General features: G+C 46.3%; 1 protein-coding gene across 2 annotated transcripts in view; it reads right to left on the reverse strand.

Moving 5' to 3' along the window:
- Window positions 1–19,944, reverse strand: part of RCAN2 (regulator of calcineurin 2) — a 185,946-nt gene extending 166,002 nt beyond the window's left edge. Inside the window, exons 1-2 of one of the 2 annotated variants that reach the window (XM_030555272.1) lie at window positions 19,865–19,944; window positions 521–747 (exon numbers count right to left, since the gene is read on the reverse strand). In XM_030555272.1, the coding sequence (XP_030411132.1) occupies window positions 521–745 (225 nt within the window). In that variant the 5' untranslated portion in view covers window positions 746–747; window positions 19,865–19,944. Of the gene's footprint in view, window positions 1–520; window positions 748–19,197; window positions 19,260–19,864 lie in introns of those variants that run through there. The other variant, XM_030555273.1, reaches the window with a different exon arrangement.
- Window positions 19,945–21,094: the final 1,150 nt, after the last annotated feature.

Here is a 21,094-nt window from a genome sequence, read left to right on the forward strand (position 1 = left end):
ATAGTTGAAGATCAGCAAAAATGAAACCAAAGGGGATGCGGGGGGAAGAACCCACCTTTTTCCACTTTCCCAGGTGAGAAGTTACTTCAGATCAGATTTAAAAACATTTGTGAGCAATACATGAAAGGCAGTAACATCACAGTAATGTGTTACCAGTGAGCAGGAGAAACATTTTTTCATGTGTTTAACTTTGCCACCTCCATGTCTGCAGTGATGGTTGCTATGATATGTGTGCCCACATGTTTGGGGAGATTTGCACAATGTTAACAAAACCCAAAACCTTTTTATGCACTATAGTTGGCAGGCAAGTCTTATTTAAGGAGTCAAATATTGGGGCTGACCGTTGTTGCCTATCCCCCTCAAATAAAAGGCTCTTGAAGACTGTGCTCCAGTTCCCTCATACATGACGACCATTTAAAAAAAAAATAGTTTCTATATCAGTAAAAGCAAGCATTGCACCATTGAAATGTTTACAAATATGTTCCATACTTCACATGTAAGAGGAAAAGCCACACCATACCTTGCTGTCCTCGCCTTCAAACACAGATTGGTGGACGTTACAAGCGAAGAGAGAGTTTGGGAGATCATTGAAATCAGTTATTTCATGAAAATCTTCCTCTGCAAAACATCTCTTTATATCCTTGTCTCGGTCTATAGAGTAGAGTAGGAGAAGTCCCCCATCCTCTGGAACACAGCCATAGTGACCAGGGCCTCGCATTCCAAGGAAATATGATTCTCCCCTCATTCCTAATGGCATGGAGAAAAGACGATGGTTATTCTATAAAGCTTTTAAATCATACACACAAGTCTCCCCAGGAATTCTTAGTCCTAGAAGAGAGACTTGAAATCAAGCTCAATCTGAAAGTCACTTTCACTAGACAGCAATGCAATAGCTTGCGCTGGAAACCCAGGACACCACCATCAACTTCAATGAGGTTCAAACCAAAGTTTTAGGACCATGTCTGCATTATAAAATCATAGAGGTATAGGGCCAGAAGGGACTTCAAGAGGTCATCTAGTCCATCCCCACACACTGAGACAGGACCAAGTATTCCTAGGCAATCTCTGACAGGTGTTTGTCTAACCTGTTCTTAAATACCTCCAGTGACGAGGATTCCACAGCTTCCCTAGTTAAGTACTGGAATTGGTTAACAATCCTTGTACTGTAGTTAGAAAGATTTCCTTAACATCCATCCTAAATCTCCCTTGCTGCAGATTAAGTCCATTACTTCTTGTCCTACTTTCACTGGACATGGAGAACAATCAAACACTGTCCTCTTTATAAACAGCCCTTAACATATTTGAAGACTGTTGTTACCAGGTTCCCCTCTCAATCTTCTGTTCGCGAGACTAAACATGCCCAGTTTTTTTAATCTTTACTCACAGGTCAGGTTTTCTAAACCTATTATTTTTGTTGCTTTCCTCTGGATTCTCTCAATGTCTCCACATCTTTCCTGGAGTGTGATGCCCACTTCTCCAATTTATCAAGATCATTTTCAACTCCAGTCCTGTCCTCCAAAGAGTTTGCAATCCTACCCAGCTTGGTGTCATCTGCAAATTTTATAGACACACTCTGCACTCTATTATCCGAGTCATTAATGAAAATATTGACTAGCAGCCTAAAAGAGGCCTAACCATGTGTCAAAACATGATACAATTTTAGGATACATCCATAAGTTTGGCACATTATTTACAATATTATCATAGCATCTGGCAGCTCTGGTCATGGACCAGGACCCCACTGTGCTGGGTACTGTACAAATGCACAACAAAAATGATGGTCCTTGCACCAAGGAGCTTACAATCTAAGTACAACAAGAGACAACAGATGGATACAGAGAGATTGATAAGAGTACAAGAAAGCAAAAAGCAGCATGATAAACTGTGGTCTCTGCACACCAGCAATCTAACTACTGTCAAATGCTTTTGTAGGCATCATGACAAAGGGGATTTTGAAGGAAGGATTTGAAGGAGAATCGTGAAGTCACTTTCTGGATGTTTACAAGGAACTCCTTCAAAGTATGAGGGGCAACAAGGGAGAAAGCACAAAGGTGCTTGTTTGAAAATTTAACAAGTGGGAGACAGAGGCTGGTAATCAGCTGATCTGAGGCGGGGAGTCAACCTCTCGATACAGAATGAGAGATGAATGTGAGGATACACCACAAAGGGCCATGAAAGTAAAGACATGGTTAAGATCCCCTCCCCTCTACAAAAACAAACGATCTTGTCACTGGGCCAAGGGATAACTGTGCTGTAAGTGGAAACCCAATGATGATGCATTGTAGTCTGGACTCCAGCTAGACAGAGGCAAAACTTCAGTGCGTTAGTCCATTACAGTGTCTCTCTCTCTCTTTCTCACTCTCACACCTTCAAAAGAGAGGCTTGCAAAAGAAAGGTTTTCAAAATTGATTTAAAAATGAAAGTTCTTTAAAGGTGGTTCCAAATTTAAAATCAGAGTAAAAAAGGTAAAGCTTCTCAAAAAAATCTGATATTATAGAGAGGTTGAAAAGAACAGTGCATATTGCTAAGACAGTGCTCTGTTATTCTACTATTTCCATACAGAATAAACTCCAGTTGAATTTAAGGTTTGCTGTAGAATATATGTCCTGTTGTTCTAAGCTCACTTTCTTTAAAGGAGTTTTAATGAACATTTTTGGGGGGAGGGAAGAAGGGAGGGAAAAGATTTGAGAACAGGGCTTTGTATCAGGCCCCAAGAGGAGACATGCAGATGAATAATGATTAGAAGCTCCAGATTACTTAAAACAATTAACTATATGCAAGTGTTGTAGGAGAAATTATCTTTTCTGAAAGGAAGTGGTTAAAGGGCTACATTTGACTAGTTTGTTCAGATGTTCCTGATTTGCCTTGTTCTCTTGCATACTACTTGCTGTTCCTTGTTAACATTTGTAAAAACTGATGCAACTAAAACTCGTAGGCTAAATTCTGCCCAGGCTTCTACTGTGTGCAACTCCACTGGGATATTTAGAAACAAAATCTCAATGAGTAACATGAACCCTTCAGGGCCAATCTGCCATAACTACACCCCAGTATAGCCCCACAGGCTTCACAGGCTTGCACAGCATACAGCTATCTTACATCAAAGAGGTTATCGGTGGGAGTATATAACTACAAGAAAGCCTTCATGTAGAAGAACCTAAAGTCGCCCCAAAAGTCTATCGTTTTCCCTGCTGCAAAGAAAGGCTCTTGCCACAGGGAGCTGCTAGCCCTTTTCTCTAGAGCAGAAACAGGCTCCAGGAGTGGGGAAGCAACAGGACATTAGACTGCTAAAAATAGCAGTGTGGAAAGGGAGGCACTGCTTGGGTAAGTAGAGAGGCGTGTAGGGTGCATACCCACAGGGTTCATGAGTGTCTTTACTGACTTAAGCAGTGCCTAACCATCTATGCTGCTATTCATACCTGTGCTACTGGAGAGGGGGTGTAGATTATATGTTCTCTATGCACAAAAGGTGCATGCAATGTAGATGCATCTTCAGTGTAAAACTCTAGGGATCCAAGCTAATTACTGTACCAGGACACAGGATATTGACACAGGCAGTTCTGGAACACTGGGGTCAGATAGTCATACTGTGTGATGTTTGTACTGAGTGGTACCTGGGGTACCAAAACCTAGTGTATTGACCACCAGTGGTCAACATAACCTTTACCAATGGTTTGTGGAGAGGAGCTGGTCACAAGGTCTTGGCTCCCCTTAGTTTACAGGTGCTAAATTACATTAAAAGGCAGCTAAAAATAGATTAAATACTTTCCTAGTATTACTGTTCCATACAAGCAATTGCTATGGTTTCCACGAAGATGTTATGTGAGGGGAGGTGGCCCTGTAAGGCAGCAAAGAAATCAAGTGTAATTATAGCAGGGTGTCAGATCCTAAGCCCCTCTTCTACTGAGTCATCCTGATGTCAGGTATTTGAACCATGCACAGGGAGGTGCAGAGAGATATTTTTTCTGCTAGGTCTACACTGGGGGAGGGGGAGGGAAGAAGGTATCGACCTAAGATACGCAACTTCAGCTACAGGAATAGCGTAGCTGAAGTCAGCACATCTTAGGTCGATTTACCTGGCCGTGAGGACAGCAGCATGTCGATCGCTGCCGCTCCCCCGTCAACTCCGCTTCTGGCCACAGCGGAGTTCCGGAGTCGAAGGCAGAGCGATCAGGGATCGATTTTATCGCACCTACACTAAACGCGATAAATCAATCCCCAATAGATCGATTACTACCCGCTGATCCGGCAGGAAGTTAGACGTACCCTGAGTCACTATAAGGTTAGGGCAGGTGTGTCCAATTAGCTCCAGTTTAGGAGGGTCTCGCAAGCAGAAGGAACAACAGGCAGCAACAGAGATCCTGCAAGGAAATCTAAAGGGCAGCCAGGCTTGGGGAGAAAGCTGGTGTTTGTTTTTTGTGTTAATTAAGTTAACAATAAAAGCAAACCCTCTGAAGGGGATTATTGTTATATCAGGTACCTCCAGGTGATGGTGTTACTCAGTCTTCCAAGTTCTTTTTTTCTTGTAACCCTTCTGCCCCTCTGAGTTGGCAGCAACAAGGGCCGGGTTTAGTATCCAGGGGTTCCGTTTCAGTAACACAATGCATAACCAGCTCGAGCCCCCACCCAGTGACCTGGGACACTCACATACCACACCCCTCTGGGCGCCTCTAGGAGGCAATACTTCCCCTCTTGCAAGCACAGAGTCTGAGTGTAGCAAAATCTTTTTAATAAAGGAAGGAATCAATGCGGCATCCCATTGGAGAAACACCACAAACAGGGTTATAACACAAACCATAAACAAAAACTCACCTCCAAGTACGTTTGGCACTGCCCTTTTTCCCCCTTAGGGTTTTAAGTCCAATCACCCCAAAGTCCAACAACCCAAAAGTCTCTGGTCAATGCCACCCCAGAGTTCGAGAGTTTATCTGTAGAGGTCCCTCCCCCCAGCCTGGGTAGAAAGGGACACCTTACGTGGTCCGGGGCCAACTGCCCTGCCTCTCCGTGGGTTCTGCTTCCGCCTTCTCCACGAACTGCTCCGCTTTACCAGCCGCTCCACTCTGCTCCTCCAGCCATCCTCAGAAACTGCTCCGCTCCACCAGCTGCTCTGCTCCATGAGCTGCTCCAGTTCTCCCTGCAAACTACTCGGCTCCACTCGCTCTGTGGGCCGCTCCACTGCCACCAGCTGTCCCGTGATCCGCTCCAGCCGTCCCCACAACTGCTCCACTCCGCCAGCCGCTCTGTTCCACAGTATAACTTCAGGCTCCCCCACTAGTTAGCACAGTACTCAGTGCTCTCAGCTCAGTAATTTCAGCTCTTTAGTGATTTCAGCTCTTAGTAGGGGAGCCCCAGTACTAGTGCACCATTAGCCCAAAGTGAGTTCAGCTCAGTAACCTGTATTTAGATTCTTGAGGGAATAAAAAAAATCAACTCTGACATTCCACAGTGGAGAGAGGAGGGGGTGGAACTGGTGCTTCTGGCTCCACAAGGAGACTGCACCACCAGGCACAGATACCTGTCCCCAGCCTCTCTCAATTCATTGGGTTTTGGAACCCATGTCCCTTGTCTAGCAAGTACCACTCAACTGAGGTTGAGTCATTTCCATCACAAAGCAGTCCCACAGCTCGGCAGCATGGGATGGGGTAGGAGTGCCTATGCAAATACACTCTCTGAAATTCTTTCCACCAGATGTCAGGGTAGAGCTCATCCTGACTCTGCTTACATCCTCCCCCCAGCCGAGAATTTGTCGTCCCAACAAATCACATTCCCTACTATACCAACTCATTGGTCCCCTCCAAAGGGCCTCAGATAGCCCACTTTAGCTTCCACAAACCTGTGTGCTAAATGTATAGGCTCCTCACTAATCACCCCAGGTGCATCGTACGTTAACCGTTTCACTGGCTTTATTATCCTGTCTCGCCTATTGAGAATCTCTGTTGCTGTGGTAGGGGGGACATCCTCTTGAGTGACGGATGGGGAGGTTTCCTGTGAGTTCCCCTCGGATACTGGCATAGGCCCCTGCATTTCTAGGTCGAAGGTGCTCAGGTTATCTTCCATCTGTGTGTCACCACTGTCCAAGAACCTGTGTATGTCATCACACGGGGGTTCCACCAGTGGTTCAGGAGTGTCAGGAATGGGCCTAAATACTTCTGCCAAAGGGTTTAGGGCGGAAGAGGAGGTGCTCTCTTTTGATTCAGCTGATTGAGACTGGAATCTTGTCTTCATCCCAGGATACACCTTGGTTGTGTCTTCCTCCTCAGACTCACTGTCTGATGTGCTGAGTAGGGGTAGGTTAGCTGCAGGAGGCTGGCTGTCCACGTTGGAAGGCGGCTTTGGTACAGCACCTTCGTTCTGCCCAGTTGCAGTCCATCTCATAAGGGCTGCCTACCAATTCTCCCACAGGGAGCAAAAGGTTTCTATGCACGGTTTTGGTCTGCCCTGGACCCTCTTCAGGTTTGATCTTGTAGACCGGCAGGTCTCCTAGCTTTTCCATCACTAAGTAAGGTATTGTCTTCCACCTGTCAGCTATCTTGTGTTTGCCAGCAATACCCAAATTTCGCAGCAGGACTCTGTCCCCTGGCTGGAGCTCTTGCAGACGCACCCTAGCATCATATCGCTGTTTGTTGCGGTCTGCGTTCTTCCGAGCTGCAGACGTAGCTAAGTGATAAGCATCCCGTAGCTTTTCTCATAGTTGGGATACATATTGCTGATGGGTTTCATAGCTATCGCCATCCTCTGATACACCAAAGCACAGATCTATGGGTAGTCTTGGTTCTTGCCCAAACATCAAGAGATATGGGGTGACCCCCGTAGCATCGTTCTTTGTGGCGTTGTAGGCGTGCACCAGAAATGCAACATGTTGGCTCCAGGTTGCCTTCTGCTCTGGCCGCAAAGTCCCTAACATATCCAATAGGGTTCGGTTGAACCTCTCTGGCTGAGGGTCACCTTGTGGGTGGTAAGGCGTTCTCCTCGACTTTTTAATACCTGCTATTCTCAGCACCTCCTTCAGAAGGTGACTCTCAAAATCTCGTCCCTGATCCGAGTGTATCCGGGCTGGGAATCCATAAACTGAGAAATATTTTTTCCCACAGTACTCGAGCGACAGTGGTGGCCCTCTGATCACGTGTGGGATATGCCTGTGCATATCACGTGTAATGGTCGGTCACTACTAGGATGTTCCCAATATTCCTCTTGTCCACTTCTAAAGACAAGAAATCAATGCAAACCAGCTCCAGAGATTTGTTGCTGGTGATGTTCTTCAGATATGCAGCCCTCATGGGCAGAGTTTTCCTTTGAACACACCGCGCGCAGGTCTCACATTTCCTGCGAACATCTTCAGCCATCTGTGGCCAATAGAATCTACTGCGGATAAGTTCCAGGGTCCTCTCCATCCCTATGTCCAAAGTTATCATGCAGGGCCCTCATGGCCAGGGCTCTGTAATCTTTTGGCAGCACTAGTTGATTCCGTTGCTTCTGTGGAGGGTCTGTGGTCGTGCGGTGTAGCACTCCCTGAATCAGTTTTAGTTTGGTCCATTCTCTCAATAGTAGTTTGCCCTCTGGGGTAGGTGGGACAACCTCAGCTGGGCCTCACCCCTCTCTTTTGGCAAGTAGTGTATCACGAATGTCAATATCTTGCAGCTGGGTTTCCTGCCAGTCAGCCGCATTGAGCATGGGCAAGGGAGATTGATCCAAAGCAATATAGTTTACTAAAGCAGAAGGCACGCATTCAGGGGGTAGGGCCAAAGTTTCAGCAACACATCCATGAAGGCTCTCATGGGACTCTGGCTCTCGGCGACTCACACTGCAAATAGCTCTCACCTCATCCGTGGGTATCATAGCAACTTCTGGTGCCTGTGGACGCCTGGACAATGCATCTGCATCTACATTGCTTCTCCCTGATCGGTACTGAATGCTGAAGTCATAGCTAGCCAAAGCGGTCACCCATCTTTGCCCTGTAGCATCCAGTTTAGCACTTGTTAACACATAAGTTAACACATAAGTGGGTTGTTGTCTGTCCACACCTGGAACTGAGCCCAATACAAGTAGTCTCGAAATTTCTCAGTGATGGCCCATTTCAAGGCCAAGAACTCCAGCTTGTGGGTGGGATAGCGGGTTTCACTATCAGACAGTCCTCGGCTGGCAAAGGCTACAGGTTTACGCTTGCCTTCCACCTCCTGGTACAGTACCGCCCCCACACCCTCCAAACTGGCATCAGTATGCAGGATAAATGGCTTGCTCGGGTCAGCAAATACTAGGACTGGGGCATGAGTTAGGCAAGTAATGATTTCTCGAAAAGCCCTTGCACATCTCTCATCCCACTGTGGCCCAAAGGGTTCGAAGGGGCCATAGCGTCTCTACACGGAAGGCCCTTTATTCTTGGCCTTAGGTCCTTGCTGGACTGATATCCCCTGGTAAGATCATTGAGGGGTTTTACAATTGTAGCATAGTTTTTCACAAATCTGCAGTAATAACCACTAAACCCAAGGAAGGTCTTGGGTTCTCTGTAGTTGCTTGGACGTGGCCATGTAGTGAGTGCTTCTATTTTATCAGGATCAGTACTCACACCCTCTTGGGACACGATGTGCCCCACATACTTCACCGAGGTCCTGCAGAACTGGCATTTGTCAATTGAAAGCTTCAAACCATAATCCTCCAGCCTATCGAGCACTTTAAGAAGTCTTTCTTCATGCTCCTCCAAAGTTCTTCCAAACACAATCAGGTCATCCAAATAAACTAAACACTTGCAGTAAATTCATGTCTCCCACTACTTTCTCCATAAGACGTTGAAATGTGGCAGGTGCTCCAGAAATCCCTTGGGGCATGCGTTCGAACTAATGGGCAGATGAAGGCTGTCTTCTCCTTATCTTCTTCACCTAGAGGGATCTGGTAGTATCCACTCTGAAGATCCAACACAGAGAACCACTGGCTTCCCAGCAAACAGTCTAAGGCATCCTGAACTCGAGGCATTGTGTACTGGTCAACCACAGTACGGTGGTTTAGAGTGCGGTAGTCAATACACATCCGGATTTTCCCATTCTTTTTATGGACCACCACAATGGGTGAGGTATATGAGCTGCGGGACTCTGTAATGATGCCATTTGCAGCCAGCTCTTGAAGATGTTGTCGCACATCTTCCATCTCGGAGAGAGCAAGCCTCCTAGATCTCTCTCTGAAAGGTCGAGAGTCATGTAGTCTGATGATGTGCTCTACTCCTTTTGCACATCCCACTCATGCAATGAGAACACCTTGGATCTTTCACAAAGTTTCCTTCTTAGGCGATCTTTCCACTCCTTGGACAATGGTCAATCTCCAAAGTCAAACTTTGCTGGGTCTATTGTTGGCACTTGAGTCTCACACTGGGGTTTTACAATTGATTCTGGCTCAAAGAGGTCTGCTATCTTTTGTCCTTGCCTCACAACAACATCTCTACTTGTTTCATTAGTAATCAGTATAGTCACCTTTTCCTGGGCTTCAGCAGGTAGGGTTATGACTCCACCGGGGACCAGCACTCCTTTCGGGAGCTCTCCTTCAGCCGGCTGCTCTATCATTGCTAATGCCCCTTTACTGCCTTTCAGCCTGGTACTCATGACAAGTACTTCTTGCTCCGTCCTTGCAGGCACTACTAAGGGGGTTGTACCCATGTACTTCAGTGCCCCAATCGGTAGCTCAGATGTCTCCTTTTTAGCGCTCTCAATCTTCCTATAGGCTTCAGCACAAAGCGTATGGATCATCAGGGTACTCAGGTACTGGTCCCCAGCCCGTTGTCTGCAGTAATCCGCGAGCACCTTGAAGAGGCTGGAGTTGGTCCCTATCAGCACAGACACATCAGAAGTCCCTTTCGGGTCAGGGCATATTAAGGCAGCGGTGTCCACCTCTTGCTTTACCCCAGCAACCTCCTCTGGGAATTCCAGGTGCACTATGACATACCCTTGACAGGGGTATTCATCCATGCTGAGGCCACACAGACCAGTGCCAGTCAGTGGCTGTATGGGCAGGTGCCTAAGCATCTGTTAGTAGAATGACTGAAATATAATAGTCACTTGAGATCCAGTGTTTACACTCCGCCCCTTCAATCCTCATCATGACCTCTGCTCGAGGCCCTATCAGTCCTGCAGGGATCCCAGCTGGATGGTCTCTTCTGGGGGAATCTTCAAATCCTCTAGGCCTAGGTGGTCTCCGTCCCCGGACCTTCTGGCAGCTACTGGATCTCTTCCAACTAGTCCTCAGCTTTTCATACACTAAGGAGGGTTTCTCTTCCTTATGGCAGTTAGCAGCACTATGCCCATCCTGACCACACCGGTAGCAAAAGAATTGTCCTTTCCCCCGTCGGCGAGGTGGGACGGTGACTATAGATACTGACTTCTCTATCGTCACCCTCTGAGGCTCCTTATTCCTGGAAATCTTAGCTCGGTCAATGATGCTTTGCAGCTCAGCTATCCGTTCTGTCAGGACCTGCATTTGTTGGGCAAGCTCCTCTGTGGTGCTCACCATCAGTACCCTGGCCATTGGCAGTGGCGTTGTGCTGCCTGGTTCCAATGTTTGGGCTTCCCAACACTCGCTGGCCGCCTGCCTTTCTTCTTCTTCCCTGACCTCCTTTATCAGCTGGGAGTAACTTGGGGGATGTTCCTGCCGTTCTCTTAGTCGGAGATGAAGTAGGATTGGGTTCCGATACTGAGTCCCTCTTACAACCTGAGCCAGTCTGGTCTGATCCATCTGCTCAGCAGTCACTGCTCCCCTCATAACAGCTCTCTGAAGTAGTCCCTCCAGCCTCTGTATATAGGCTGAAATTTTCTCACCCCTTTGCTGTCGGGAATTAATGAATTTACAGTAACTGTCCTCAGGGCCCTCTACGCTCCCAAAGGTATTATCAAGGGCCTCTAGGCAGTCCTTCACACTGACCTCAGGGTCAGTGAGCTTCAGGGTCCGAATTACATCTAATGCTGGGCCACTAAGGCTCTCTATTAGACATCGTCGCTTTTCTACATCGGGTACGGCCCACTCCCGCAGCATTTCAGTAGTATGCTCCGACCAGAGTTCAAACTCCTCTTCCCCATCAAATAACCTTAACTTACGACAAGAGTTCGACGTAGCATAGGCCAGCACAATCTTTTCCAATATATGCCCCAGTGCTTTTGCCCAATCATAGGCTGAGTCTGCCGCCCCTGAGCTAGAGGCTGCAGGACTGGGGCCCAACAAACCCGACATAGTAGCCATTATACAAACAGTAGTTTCCTCAAAATATAAACACAATTATTTCCCAATACAGTGGAACACTCAACAGGTGCTTGCGAGGGGTACTGACCCAGCGATCCTGGACGAGCCCCCCAAAATGTAACCCTTCTGCCCCTCTGAGTTGGCAGCAACAAGGGCCGGGTTCGGTATCCAGGGGTTCCGTTTCAGTAACACAATGCATAACCAGCTTGAGCCTCCACCCAGTGACCTGGGACACTCACATACCACACCCCCCTGGGCGCCTCTAGGAGGCAATACTTCCCCTCTCGCAAGCACGGAGTCTGAGTGTAGCAAAATCTTTTTAATAAAGGAAGGAATCAATGCGGCATCCCATTGGAGAAACACCACAAACAGGGTTATAACACAAACCATAAACAAAAACTCACCTCCAAGTACGTTTGGCACTGCCCTTTTTCCCCTTAGGTTTTAAGTCCAATCACCCCAAAGTCCAACAACCCAAAAGTCTCTGGTCAATGCCACCCCAGAGTTCGAGAGTTTATCTGTAGAGGCCCCTCCCCCCAGCCTGGGTAGAAAAGGGCACCTTACGTGGTCCGGGGCCAACTGCCCTGCCTCTCCATGGGTTCTGCTTCCGCCTTCTCCACGAATTGCTCCGCTTTACCAGCAGCTCCACTCTGCTCCTCCAGCCGTCCTCAGGAACTGCTCCACCAGCTGCTCTGCTCCATGAGCTGCTCCAGTTCTCCCTGCAAACTGCTCGGCTCCACTCGCTCTGTGGGCCGCTCCACTGCCACCAGCTGTCCCGTGATCCGCTCCAGCCGTTCCCACAACTGCTCCACTCCGCCAGCCGCTCTGTTCCACAGTATATCTTCAGGCTCCCCCACTAGTTAGCACAGTACTCAGTACTCTCAGCTCAGTAATTTCAGCTCTTTAGTGATTTCAACTCTTAGTGATCTCAGCTCTTAGTAGGGGAGCCCCAATGCTAGTGCACCCTTAGCCCAAAGTGAGTTCAGCTCAGTAACCTGTATTTAGATTCTTGAGGGAATAAAAAAATCAACTCTGACATTCCACAGCGGAGAGAGGAGGGGGTGAAACTGGTGCTTCTGGCTCCACAAGGAGACTGCACCACCAGGCACTGATACCTGTCCCCAGCCTCTCTCTATTCACTGGGTTTTGGAACCCATGTCTCTTGTCTAGCAAGTACCACCCAACTGAGGTTGAGTCATTTCTGTCACAAAGCAGTCCCACAGCTTGGCAGCATGGGATGGGGTAGGCATGCCTATGCAAATACACTCTCTGAAATTCTTTCCACCAGATGTCAGGGTAGAGCTCATCCTGACTCTGCTTACACTCTGTTTCTGAGACAATGTTCAGCCTTAGGAAGATGTGTGCTGCTGTTAGTTCTGTTATGCAAGGTTCTATGCAGAGGTTGCTGTATGAGCTGCAGGAGAGATTTCTCTCTGCCTTGGCCTACGATTGGAGTAAATTCTCAAGGCAGAGCTGGTCTTTGGGAACTGGGGCGTCAGTGTTGGGCTGAAATTCCTGAGAAGGGATTGTCCTGCATGTTCTGCAACCACATCCATTCCAGGACTGGTGCTATAGATAAAACAAGGTACACTTAAAATATATCCAGATTCCAAGCCATTGATTTCTTCTCCACTAAGAAGCCAGCCAGCAAGGCTCTGATATCAGCTGCCATTAGGACAGAGGATACTGTTATCCATCTGCCAAGACAGGGTGGGAAACGCACCTACACACAGTAGTCTTCCCACAAACACACGGACATCCTTAACGATTGTTGTAAAGCTTTGTGTCAGCTTGAAAACTTGTCTCTCTCAGCACCAGAAGTTGGTCCAATAAAAGATATTACCTCACCCACCTTGTTTATCTAGTATCTTTGATGACTGTGTAACCCAGGCCTGCTTGGTGTAGCACTCTGTCCCCCTCTAGTGATGCCTTGGCCAGCTAGAGATTGATGAGGCTGCTACAACCCCAGCTAACAAACCAATACATTTTAGCTCCTGCATTAAGCTCCAGAGGTCCCAAGTTTGATCCCAGTCACTGCCAATCAGGATCTATCAGCATTAGAAGTGGGGGCTCCTCTGGGATATCAACTAGGAAATCTCTGAAACATTATCAAGGCTAAATAAAAGTCATTAGGAAACTGGGATTTGCATGTCATCTGATCGATTAAGAGATAACATATGGAATCAGCTGTAGCCAGGCCCAATTAGGATTCACATATGTGATTTGATTTGTCAACCCTTGTTCCAAATCTAAGTTTTCTTGGCCTTGGTGTAAACAATAGAAGAATTTGCTAACTCTTCCAATGACCTCTCAGCCATTCACAAGTGGAGATTTTCCTCATCTCCGTAACCTTAGGAATAATGTCATGATGCTGGACTGTGTTCATAACAAAAAGATTTTGTGGTTATCAAACATCTGTTTTGTTGTAGTATTTACTCACCCATTAAGTCCATTTATCACTTAAGACAAACCCGTGCCAGAAACATTTGCTTGCCAATAATTCTGTCAAAGCATTTAATAAGAATAGCAGCCCATGGTTCATCAGAAACCTCCTCCCCCCACATCCCTCCCCAAAAAAAGATCATTAAATTCCTTATAAATGACTGCAGTCAATCTCACTGGTTATTTTAAGCAGGTATATTGGTATAATATAGTAACTGGGTCACATTATGGAATTACACTAAAGCCCCATTCTACTGCTTCTGGCAAAATTTATTTACTACCACTGCACACAGCTCTGAAAATGTAAAGGAGACCTGTAAGGCTGCTGGCTTGTCTCCCCAAGCCCATGAAGGACTCACCTAGAATTTTTCAGGCTATTCCTCTGGGCCAACCTTTTATTCTTCAAACACAAAACTTAAGCAAAACAATGCTGTTCGTCAGCTACCACAGCTCCCAGGGGCTTTTCCCCATGCCACTCTTAGTGTCAAAGAGAAGGTGTTTCTTCCTTTCAATTGCCCTACCTGAAGCCCATCTCATTCCTGCAGCTACCTTCCACACGAACTCTCTCAGCCCTTTATAGAAAACACCTGACCTCTTCCCAGCCCTCTGATCATCCAACTTGGCTGTGTGACCCCAGAACCCCTAATACTTAAAGGGGCAGACCACCCTATTAGTGTAAGTGGGAATCAGACCCATTATATTTAAACATTGAATTTAAATTTGGCCCCAAATTTAGCTTTTATATAAACAAGCTTTTACAAACACCTAAGACAACAAAAAATGATACTTGATTAATTATTCAGAATTCCAGTAGGAGTCGTTTACTGAAAAACAGCCTCAGATGTAATGATCCAAACACGCTGTGATCTTATCATGGAATCCACTTAATCTTATTGCCTGGAATCTTGCTAAAGTCAATGAGCCTTTGCTTAGGCATCAGGGCCCACATTAGCAAATCCCATTGCAGGGCCCCTGCCTATCCGAGTCTGAAATGTTAGGTCAAATTCAGAGGCAAGTCTGAGCCCAAGTTCATGTAAGTTCCACCTTCTTCTGGCTCCTTGACATGTGAGTGAGTCTCCTTTAAATCATCTTACCAATATGCAATTTGCATCCCCCTAAACATCATTGCTGAGTCTGGCCCTTGGTTTTAATTCTGGGTATTAAACTACAATTCCCAAAAGGTCAACACTGCAAACCTGCATAAAGCCAGAGCATTTTTATGTGGAGTGTGTGTGTGTATTAAACCCATTATGTGCATGTTAAACCCATTCCTAATCCACAGAATGGTAATGCAGGCCCCTTGCCACCACTCCTTCAGCATATGGCCCACACAAGTGGCCACTGCCCTTCTGCTTCCCTTATATGGAGTTCCCTGGCCACTATGTTCGCATGCACCCCAATGCTCTACTCCATTCTGGCCTATTCTAAGCCAGCCCAGATCCCACCACCTGGGTGCTCAAGTGGTGCAAAAGCCACTATCCACCTCTCAGCTCAGTAATGCCTCATAGCTGAAGGGAGTTCAGAGACTTTGTGAAAGCCCTCAGCATCGAGATGGATTATATCACCCAAAATTGTCACTTTCCCGAGACCTAGTTGAAATTCTAGTTGAAAATTCTCTGCTGATTCTTTCTGGCAACTAGGTTGTAGATCTATTTAAGCACTCAGGTAGTATACTGGTTCCTGGAACTAATGGTTCTCCAGCAAAATCAGTAGAGGCCAGCAGGAACCAACAGACACCAGTTGATTAATTCTACTGGAATTGTCACTAAGGGCATTCTGACATCAGGACAGCAGAGAATGACTTGCTAGTCAAAGACTGAAAATACATTTAAGTATATATTATTATGAAATTAGACCCTGAAGTAAAGCAGTGAAGCGCATGCTTAAAGTTAAGTACATGTGCATATGCTTTGCTGAATTGGGGACTCAATTACCACCATTTACATATCCATTTCTAATATGTTTCTAAGGAAATACATTATTAGTTTCCATAAACTGCTTTTCTGTCTTAGAAGAGTTTTTAAAAGGTCCCTCGGGTACATCTTCAGGATACTACAGATCTCTTAAAACTGCTAGGATGCAATTTTTTTTCTTTTTTTGACTAATGCTGCCAGCCATGACAAACTACATAACTAAAAATAGAATGACAGAACAAAATGCTACTAATGAAGAAGGTTTAAACATAACCAAAATTGCAAGTGACTAAATAATACTAAATAGATGCAAACCTCCTGGGAAAACTAATTCCACATAAAATGAGAAAAATAGGAAAACAAACCAAAAATAAACCGGAAGTTTTAGTCTTATATCCAAAAGAAATGAGCAAAGAGCAAGGGGCCCATTTCTGCTCCCACTGAAGTCAATAGCAGTTGTGTCTTCAGGCCCTGTGTGAGAGATTTTCAAAACATTGTTTGCAGTGTTGTAGCCAGGTTGGTCCCAGGACACTAGAGACACATTAGCAATCTCTCCGAGAATTTCAAACACACTTAACGTTAGCTTAACTCTGTTCTCATTAAAGTCAATGGGATTTTTTACCAGACACATGAGCGCTGGCCTAAATCAAATTCCCATTGACTGCAATAGGAGCAGAGCTAGATGGAGAACTTGCCTTTGTATTTCTTTATTACACCAAAATCCCAGTCCCACAATCCCTACCATGGAAACACTTCTGTTGACTCCAGTAGAACTTTCACCTAAGCAGAGACAGCTGAATTGGGACCCCAAGCGACAAAAGCAATGGACTGCTGCAGACAATGAAGCAATATAGCCTGTATCACCCTCAGGTTTATCACTGCTCCCTCTAGTGGCAATAAAAATGTCTAAAATGTAGAGAGTGCTCAAATCATTCCTTGGGGAGGAGAAAGCAACGATCCTCTCCCCCCCCCACACACAAAGTGGTGAAGTTAGAGATAAGGCAGAGGGACTTTTTCTTAAAGTGATGCAAATCCCTTTTTTTTTCTAATCCTTTCCAGGGAAATTCTGGCTCTGTTAAATTTAGCTTTGGGACAATCTTGAGGAGTTTTTAACATCCAGAGGGGCCATTCACTTTTATTCATTTATAGTAATTTTTCATTAAGACCTGACTTCTAGTTAGTTTCAATGAGCCTTTATGTTTCTCTTTCCATTGGCTACATTTAATAAAACATCCACATACCAGACACACTGCCCATATGGCACTTCTCATGCAGGACTCCTGTAAAGTAATACTGTTGATAAGTTTTGTACTGCAGAATTGGGGCCTATGGGTGGCTCCAACCCTCACACATTTTTTCCCCAAGAGAAAGAAAGAGAACCACACATGATATCCACCTTGCTTAATGAACTTCTAGAAGATATTCAGACTCCATGGTGATAGACATGAGATGACAGCCAGTAGAACAGAACTTTTTGTCATAAACAGATAGCTAAGGGTTAATGTCTCTTTCACCTGAAGCACCTGATTGGTCAATCCTTCTCTAGCTAAAAGAGATTCAGGCAGAAGACCCAGAACAAAAAACTCACACACAAAAAAACCCTCCACCCAGAGTTGAAAAAATCCTGTTTCCTGATTGGTCCTCTGGTCAGGTGCTTCAGGTGAAAGAAACATTAACCCTTAGCTATCTGTTTATGACACTTTTAAGTCAATGGAATCTGCTTGGGTGCACAGTCTGCACATCACATTGTGGGATCTGCCTTTTTAAAATATTGATATGGACATACATGGTGAAAAGATAAGGCTAATAAATCGTGTTTTTAAGAAAAGAAATTCAAGACAATCTTATCGAACGATAACCATCCAGACAGTCTTGTTTCTATTGCACTTTCCTTATCATTTGGAAATTAAAAACTGAAGCCATTGGAAATAAGAGTTTGGAGAAACTTTCTTTACAGATGTCATGGCTGGTGCATAGGAAAAGTTTACAAACCAGACACCATCATATCAGTGTTAAAAGTGAAACATCAGTGTTCTTAAAACAGGTGGGGACAAACCAAAACCCAGGATACAAATAGAGCCCACATTAGAGCCATACATTTTAGGACCAGAAGGTACTCATGTACTCTGATTCCTGTGTATCACAAGCCATCCGCACTAGCTAGCACCTATACACTAAACCCAACAACCAAAATTAGGCCATAGTGTTACATCCCACAGGAGACTAGACTATTGAGTGCCACAGGCAGAGAACAGGAGGTACTGAGACACACCAATGGCCTTGCAATAGCAGGGAAATTATTACATGAGATATACGCAAATAATCCTGGCAAGTGACCCGCACGCCATACCACAGCAGAAGGCAAAAAAAAAGTTACGGCTCATCTGACTTGAGAGAAAATTCCTTCCTGACAGCACACGTGGCAATTAGTTAGACCAGGAGCATATGAGGAAGAACCAGCCAGCCAAGCACATTGTTTGGCAGAAGACAGAATAAAATACATTAGTCAGATGGGCCCCAGCCTCCTCAAACTGGGGTAAGGGAGGGGTCACCTGTCCTCAGTTCTTACTGCACTGAAGAAACCACAAAGCCAAGTTTACAATACATATGCACATCTTACCCACTTAGTAACCATCCACTGAGCAAAACCGAAGGTTAGTTTGTAGTTTCTGTGACAATTTCCCATCAGCACAACGGTCTTAGAGCTCAGACTCTTAAAGGATGATGTTGTATTCACTGTGAAAGCATACTGTTTATTCTTACTGGTTTTGTATGTTTACTGAAGCAACAGAGTTGCTTGGGACTAATGCTATAATTTTAAAAGAACAATGTTTAATTATTCCACAGAGCAACCTCTATGAACAAACAAAACTGGAGCAAGTGATTTTTCTATATATAGCTATAGAAGACTATGAAAATCTAAAAATGTGAAATATAAGCCCTACTAACAAATCCATAGAAACATTATAGAATCTGTCACTTTTATTTAATCTAGTTGCTAAAAACAATAAATGCATGAGGAGTTTATGGACACAAACTTAGAAGGTGATCGGGAGTGAAACCTGTCTTAAATGACTACTCATGAATCCAGGGGAAAATTGGTTGCTGATGAGAGATGTCCTGAGGTCAGATAAAACCATAGTAGAATCCTAGGGCTGTCTTTATAAGTGGTCTCTCAAAACAGGGGAGTCCCTTTGTGAGGGGCCTGTGATGCAGGTTTCTTCGTACTACCACACTCTGAAGCAACACAAAGTGGTCAGAACAGGTTCACTCACTCACTCGCCAACCACAGATCTCCTGAGTCCTCTATCCTGGGCCATTCGCTCTAGCTGGTTCCAGGTTGTCACTTAACTTCCATTGGTTTTTAGATGAGCTGGAGATGTTTAAGCCAGCACAGCAGAACCAGGTTTAGCATCTCCCATATCTGGTCTTTTAACCAAAACCTATTTACATCCCTACACCCCAACATGAGACACTCCCCCATTTGTCAATTCCCCCTTTAATCCCCAAATAAGTAACTTATTTCCAAACCCCACAGCAAGCCCCTCTCCCCTTGAATTATCCAAACACCCCTCCCCATATTCGCAACAGGCCAAGGCTGTACTCAATACTCCACAAGCCCCAGAAATACCTGGTCCCTGCCGAAAGACCTCACAATCTACCCCAAAACGTTTCCGACAGCGCAGGGTGGCTTTGTCCTGTGGGGAATGCAGTGCTCCATGTGTGTGCAGTGGGAAGGGGGGAATCGGGGGAGGGGTCGGGTCACAGACCCAGCCAAAACAAAATGAAAAAAAAATTGAGCTGGGTCCCCGAGGGGCTTCCTACTGGCTTGCCAAAGTCGCTGCTCCCAGATGATGATAGGACCCGCCCCCCACACCCATACACACACACATGCAGGTTTTTTCCAGACCCCTTTAAGCAGGGGGGGCGGTTCAGAACGCCCCTGCGAGGGGCTGGTGTCAGTGGACACTGGGGGGGGGGGGCCACCGGAGCAGTGACATGAGAATTACTGATCCCCGTGACACCAAGCGCCAGACACGATTCATTTCTTGCCCCCTGTCAGCGACACCCCCTCCGCCTGGTGGGATTTCATTCTCCTGCCGCACCAGGGAAGAGCAGAACACTGTCCCTCCCTAGCCCCTCCGGCACAGCATGCCAGGGGGATGTTATATAATGGGCGGGGGGGGATACTCTTCCGGGGGGGTATGCCTGGCAATGGCTTCCCCCGAGGGGTCCCACGCTGCAAGGACACCGGGCAGACTGGAAATCGGTAAGCGGCAGCCTGCGCCTGAACTTACCTGCTGGGGCTCGTTTGCCGCCCCCCACCCCTTGTGCACCGCCGCAGCCACTGAGCCGGCGAGCCGCCGCCTGCTGCTCTGCTCCGCTCTCTGCTCCAGGGAGCTGCTCTCACCCCGACAAAGCGGCTCAGGGCGGCCCGGCTGCAGCCTGCCCAATCAGCCAGCCCCGCGGCTCAGCCACACACGCCAACCAACCAGCGCGTGAGAGCCAATCCCGTCTACACGCCCCCAGCTCTTATTCTGTGCCCTCCCCAGCACGCCCGCGGTACGAGCTCGTGTCAATGCCAGCTGCTGCTCTAGGCTGGGCGAGAGGGGTGCGAATCAGTCCCTGCCTCGCCACAAGTGGGTGGAGGTTTCTGTCTAGGGTGACCAGATGTCCTAATTTTATAGGGACAGTCCTGATTTGGGGGGCTTTTTCTTATATAGGCTCCTATAACCCCCCTTCCACACACACACCCTGTCCTGATTTTTCACATCTGCTGTCTGGTCACCCTGTTTCTATCTGCCTCCAACCACCCCGCACAAGGATGCGAATTTCTGTTCTTCCCCCTTTGTAATCACTTCCATAGAGGTGGGGGTGCCGGGGGCACAAAGGGAAAACTCTGCCCACCAGGTGAAGGTGAGTTCAGGTTTCTGTGGCATCATCTGGGTCTGGGCACTGGAGTGTGGACAGAGCTTAATTTGTAATGAAACAAGTGCCAGGGCAAAAGCAGATTATTTTACTTTCATAATTGACCTGCAAGCCCAGAGGTGCTGGGACTACGACCTGCCCAGTCTAGAGGTGCCAGGGCCAAGCCCTGGCACAAATTAAGCATTTCATGTAGATCTCTGCTATGTCAGAACTCTCATTCTCCTCTGTTGTGTTCCCCTAGTTTAGTATCATAATAACTAGGCTTGGAAGTATTAGACTTTTATCTGTGAATGTCAATTTCACTGCGCACACACAAACTGATGAAAATATCTGTCCATTATAGGGAAGAAGACCAATCTGGGTCTTCTTTTAAAAAGAAAGTCATTTAAGAGTTTTGATCCTCTGCTTTCTTGGAAAAAGAACTGTTTCTCTTCCTCCTTTCTCTCCTATTTGCATGTCAGAGGCTGCTAAACCTCAGAATAAAGTTTTCTGGGGTATCTCCTTACTCCTTGAAAATGTTATGGGGATGAAATAGTAGAGTTCTACAGAAATGGCTGTGAAAAATCTATATAATGTAATGAAGAATGAGATCATTCCCA

Source organism: Gopherus evgoodei, chromosome 3 (genome assembly GCF_007399415.2).
Source record: "Gopherus evgoodei ecotype Sinaloan lineage chromosome 3, rGopEvg1_v1.p, whole genome shotgun sequence".
NCBI lineage: Eukaryota > Metazoa > Chordata > Testudines > Testudinidae > Gopherus > Gopherus evgoodei.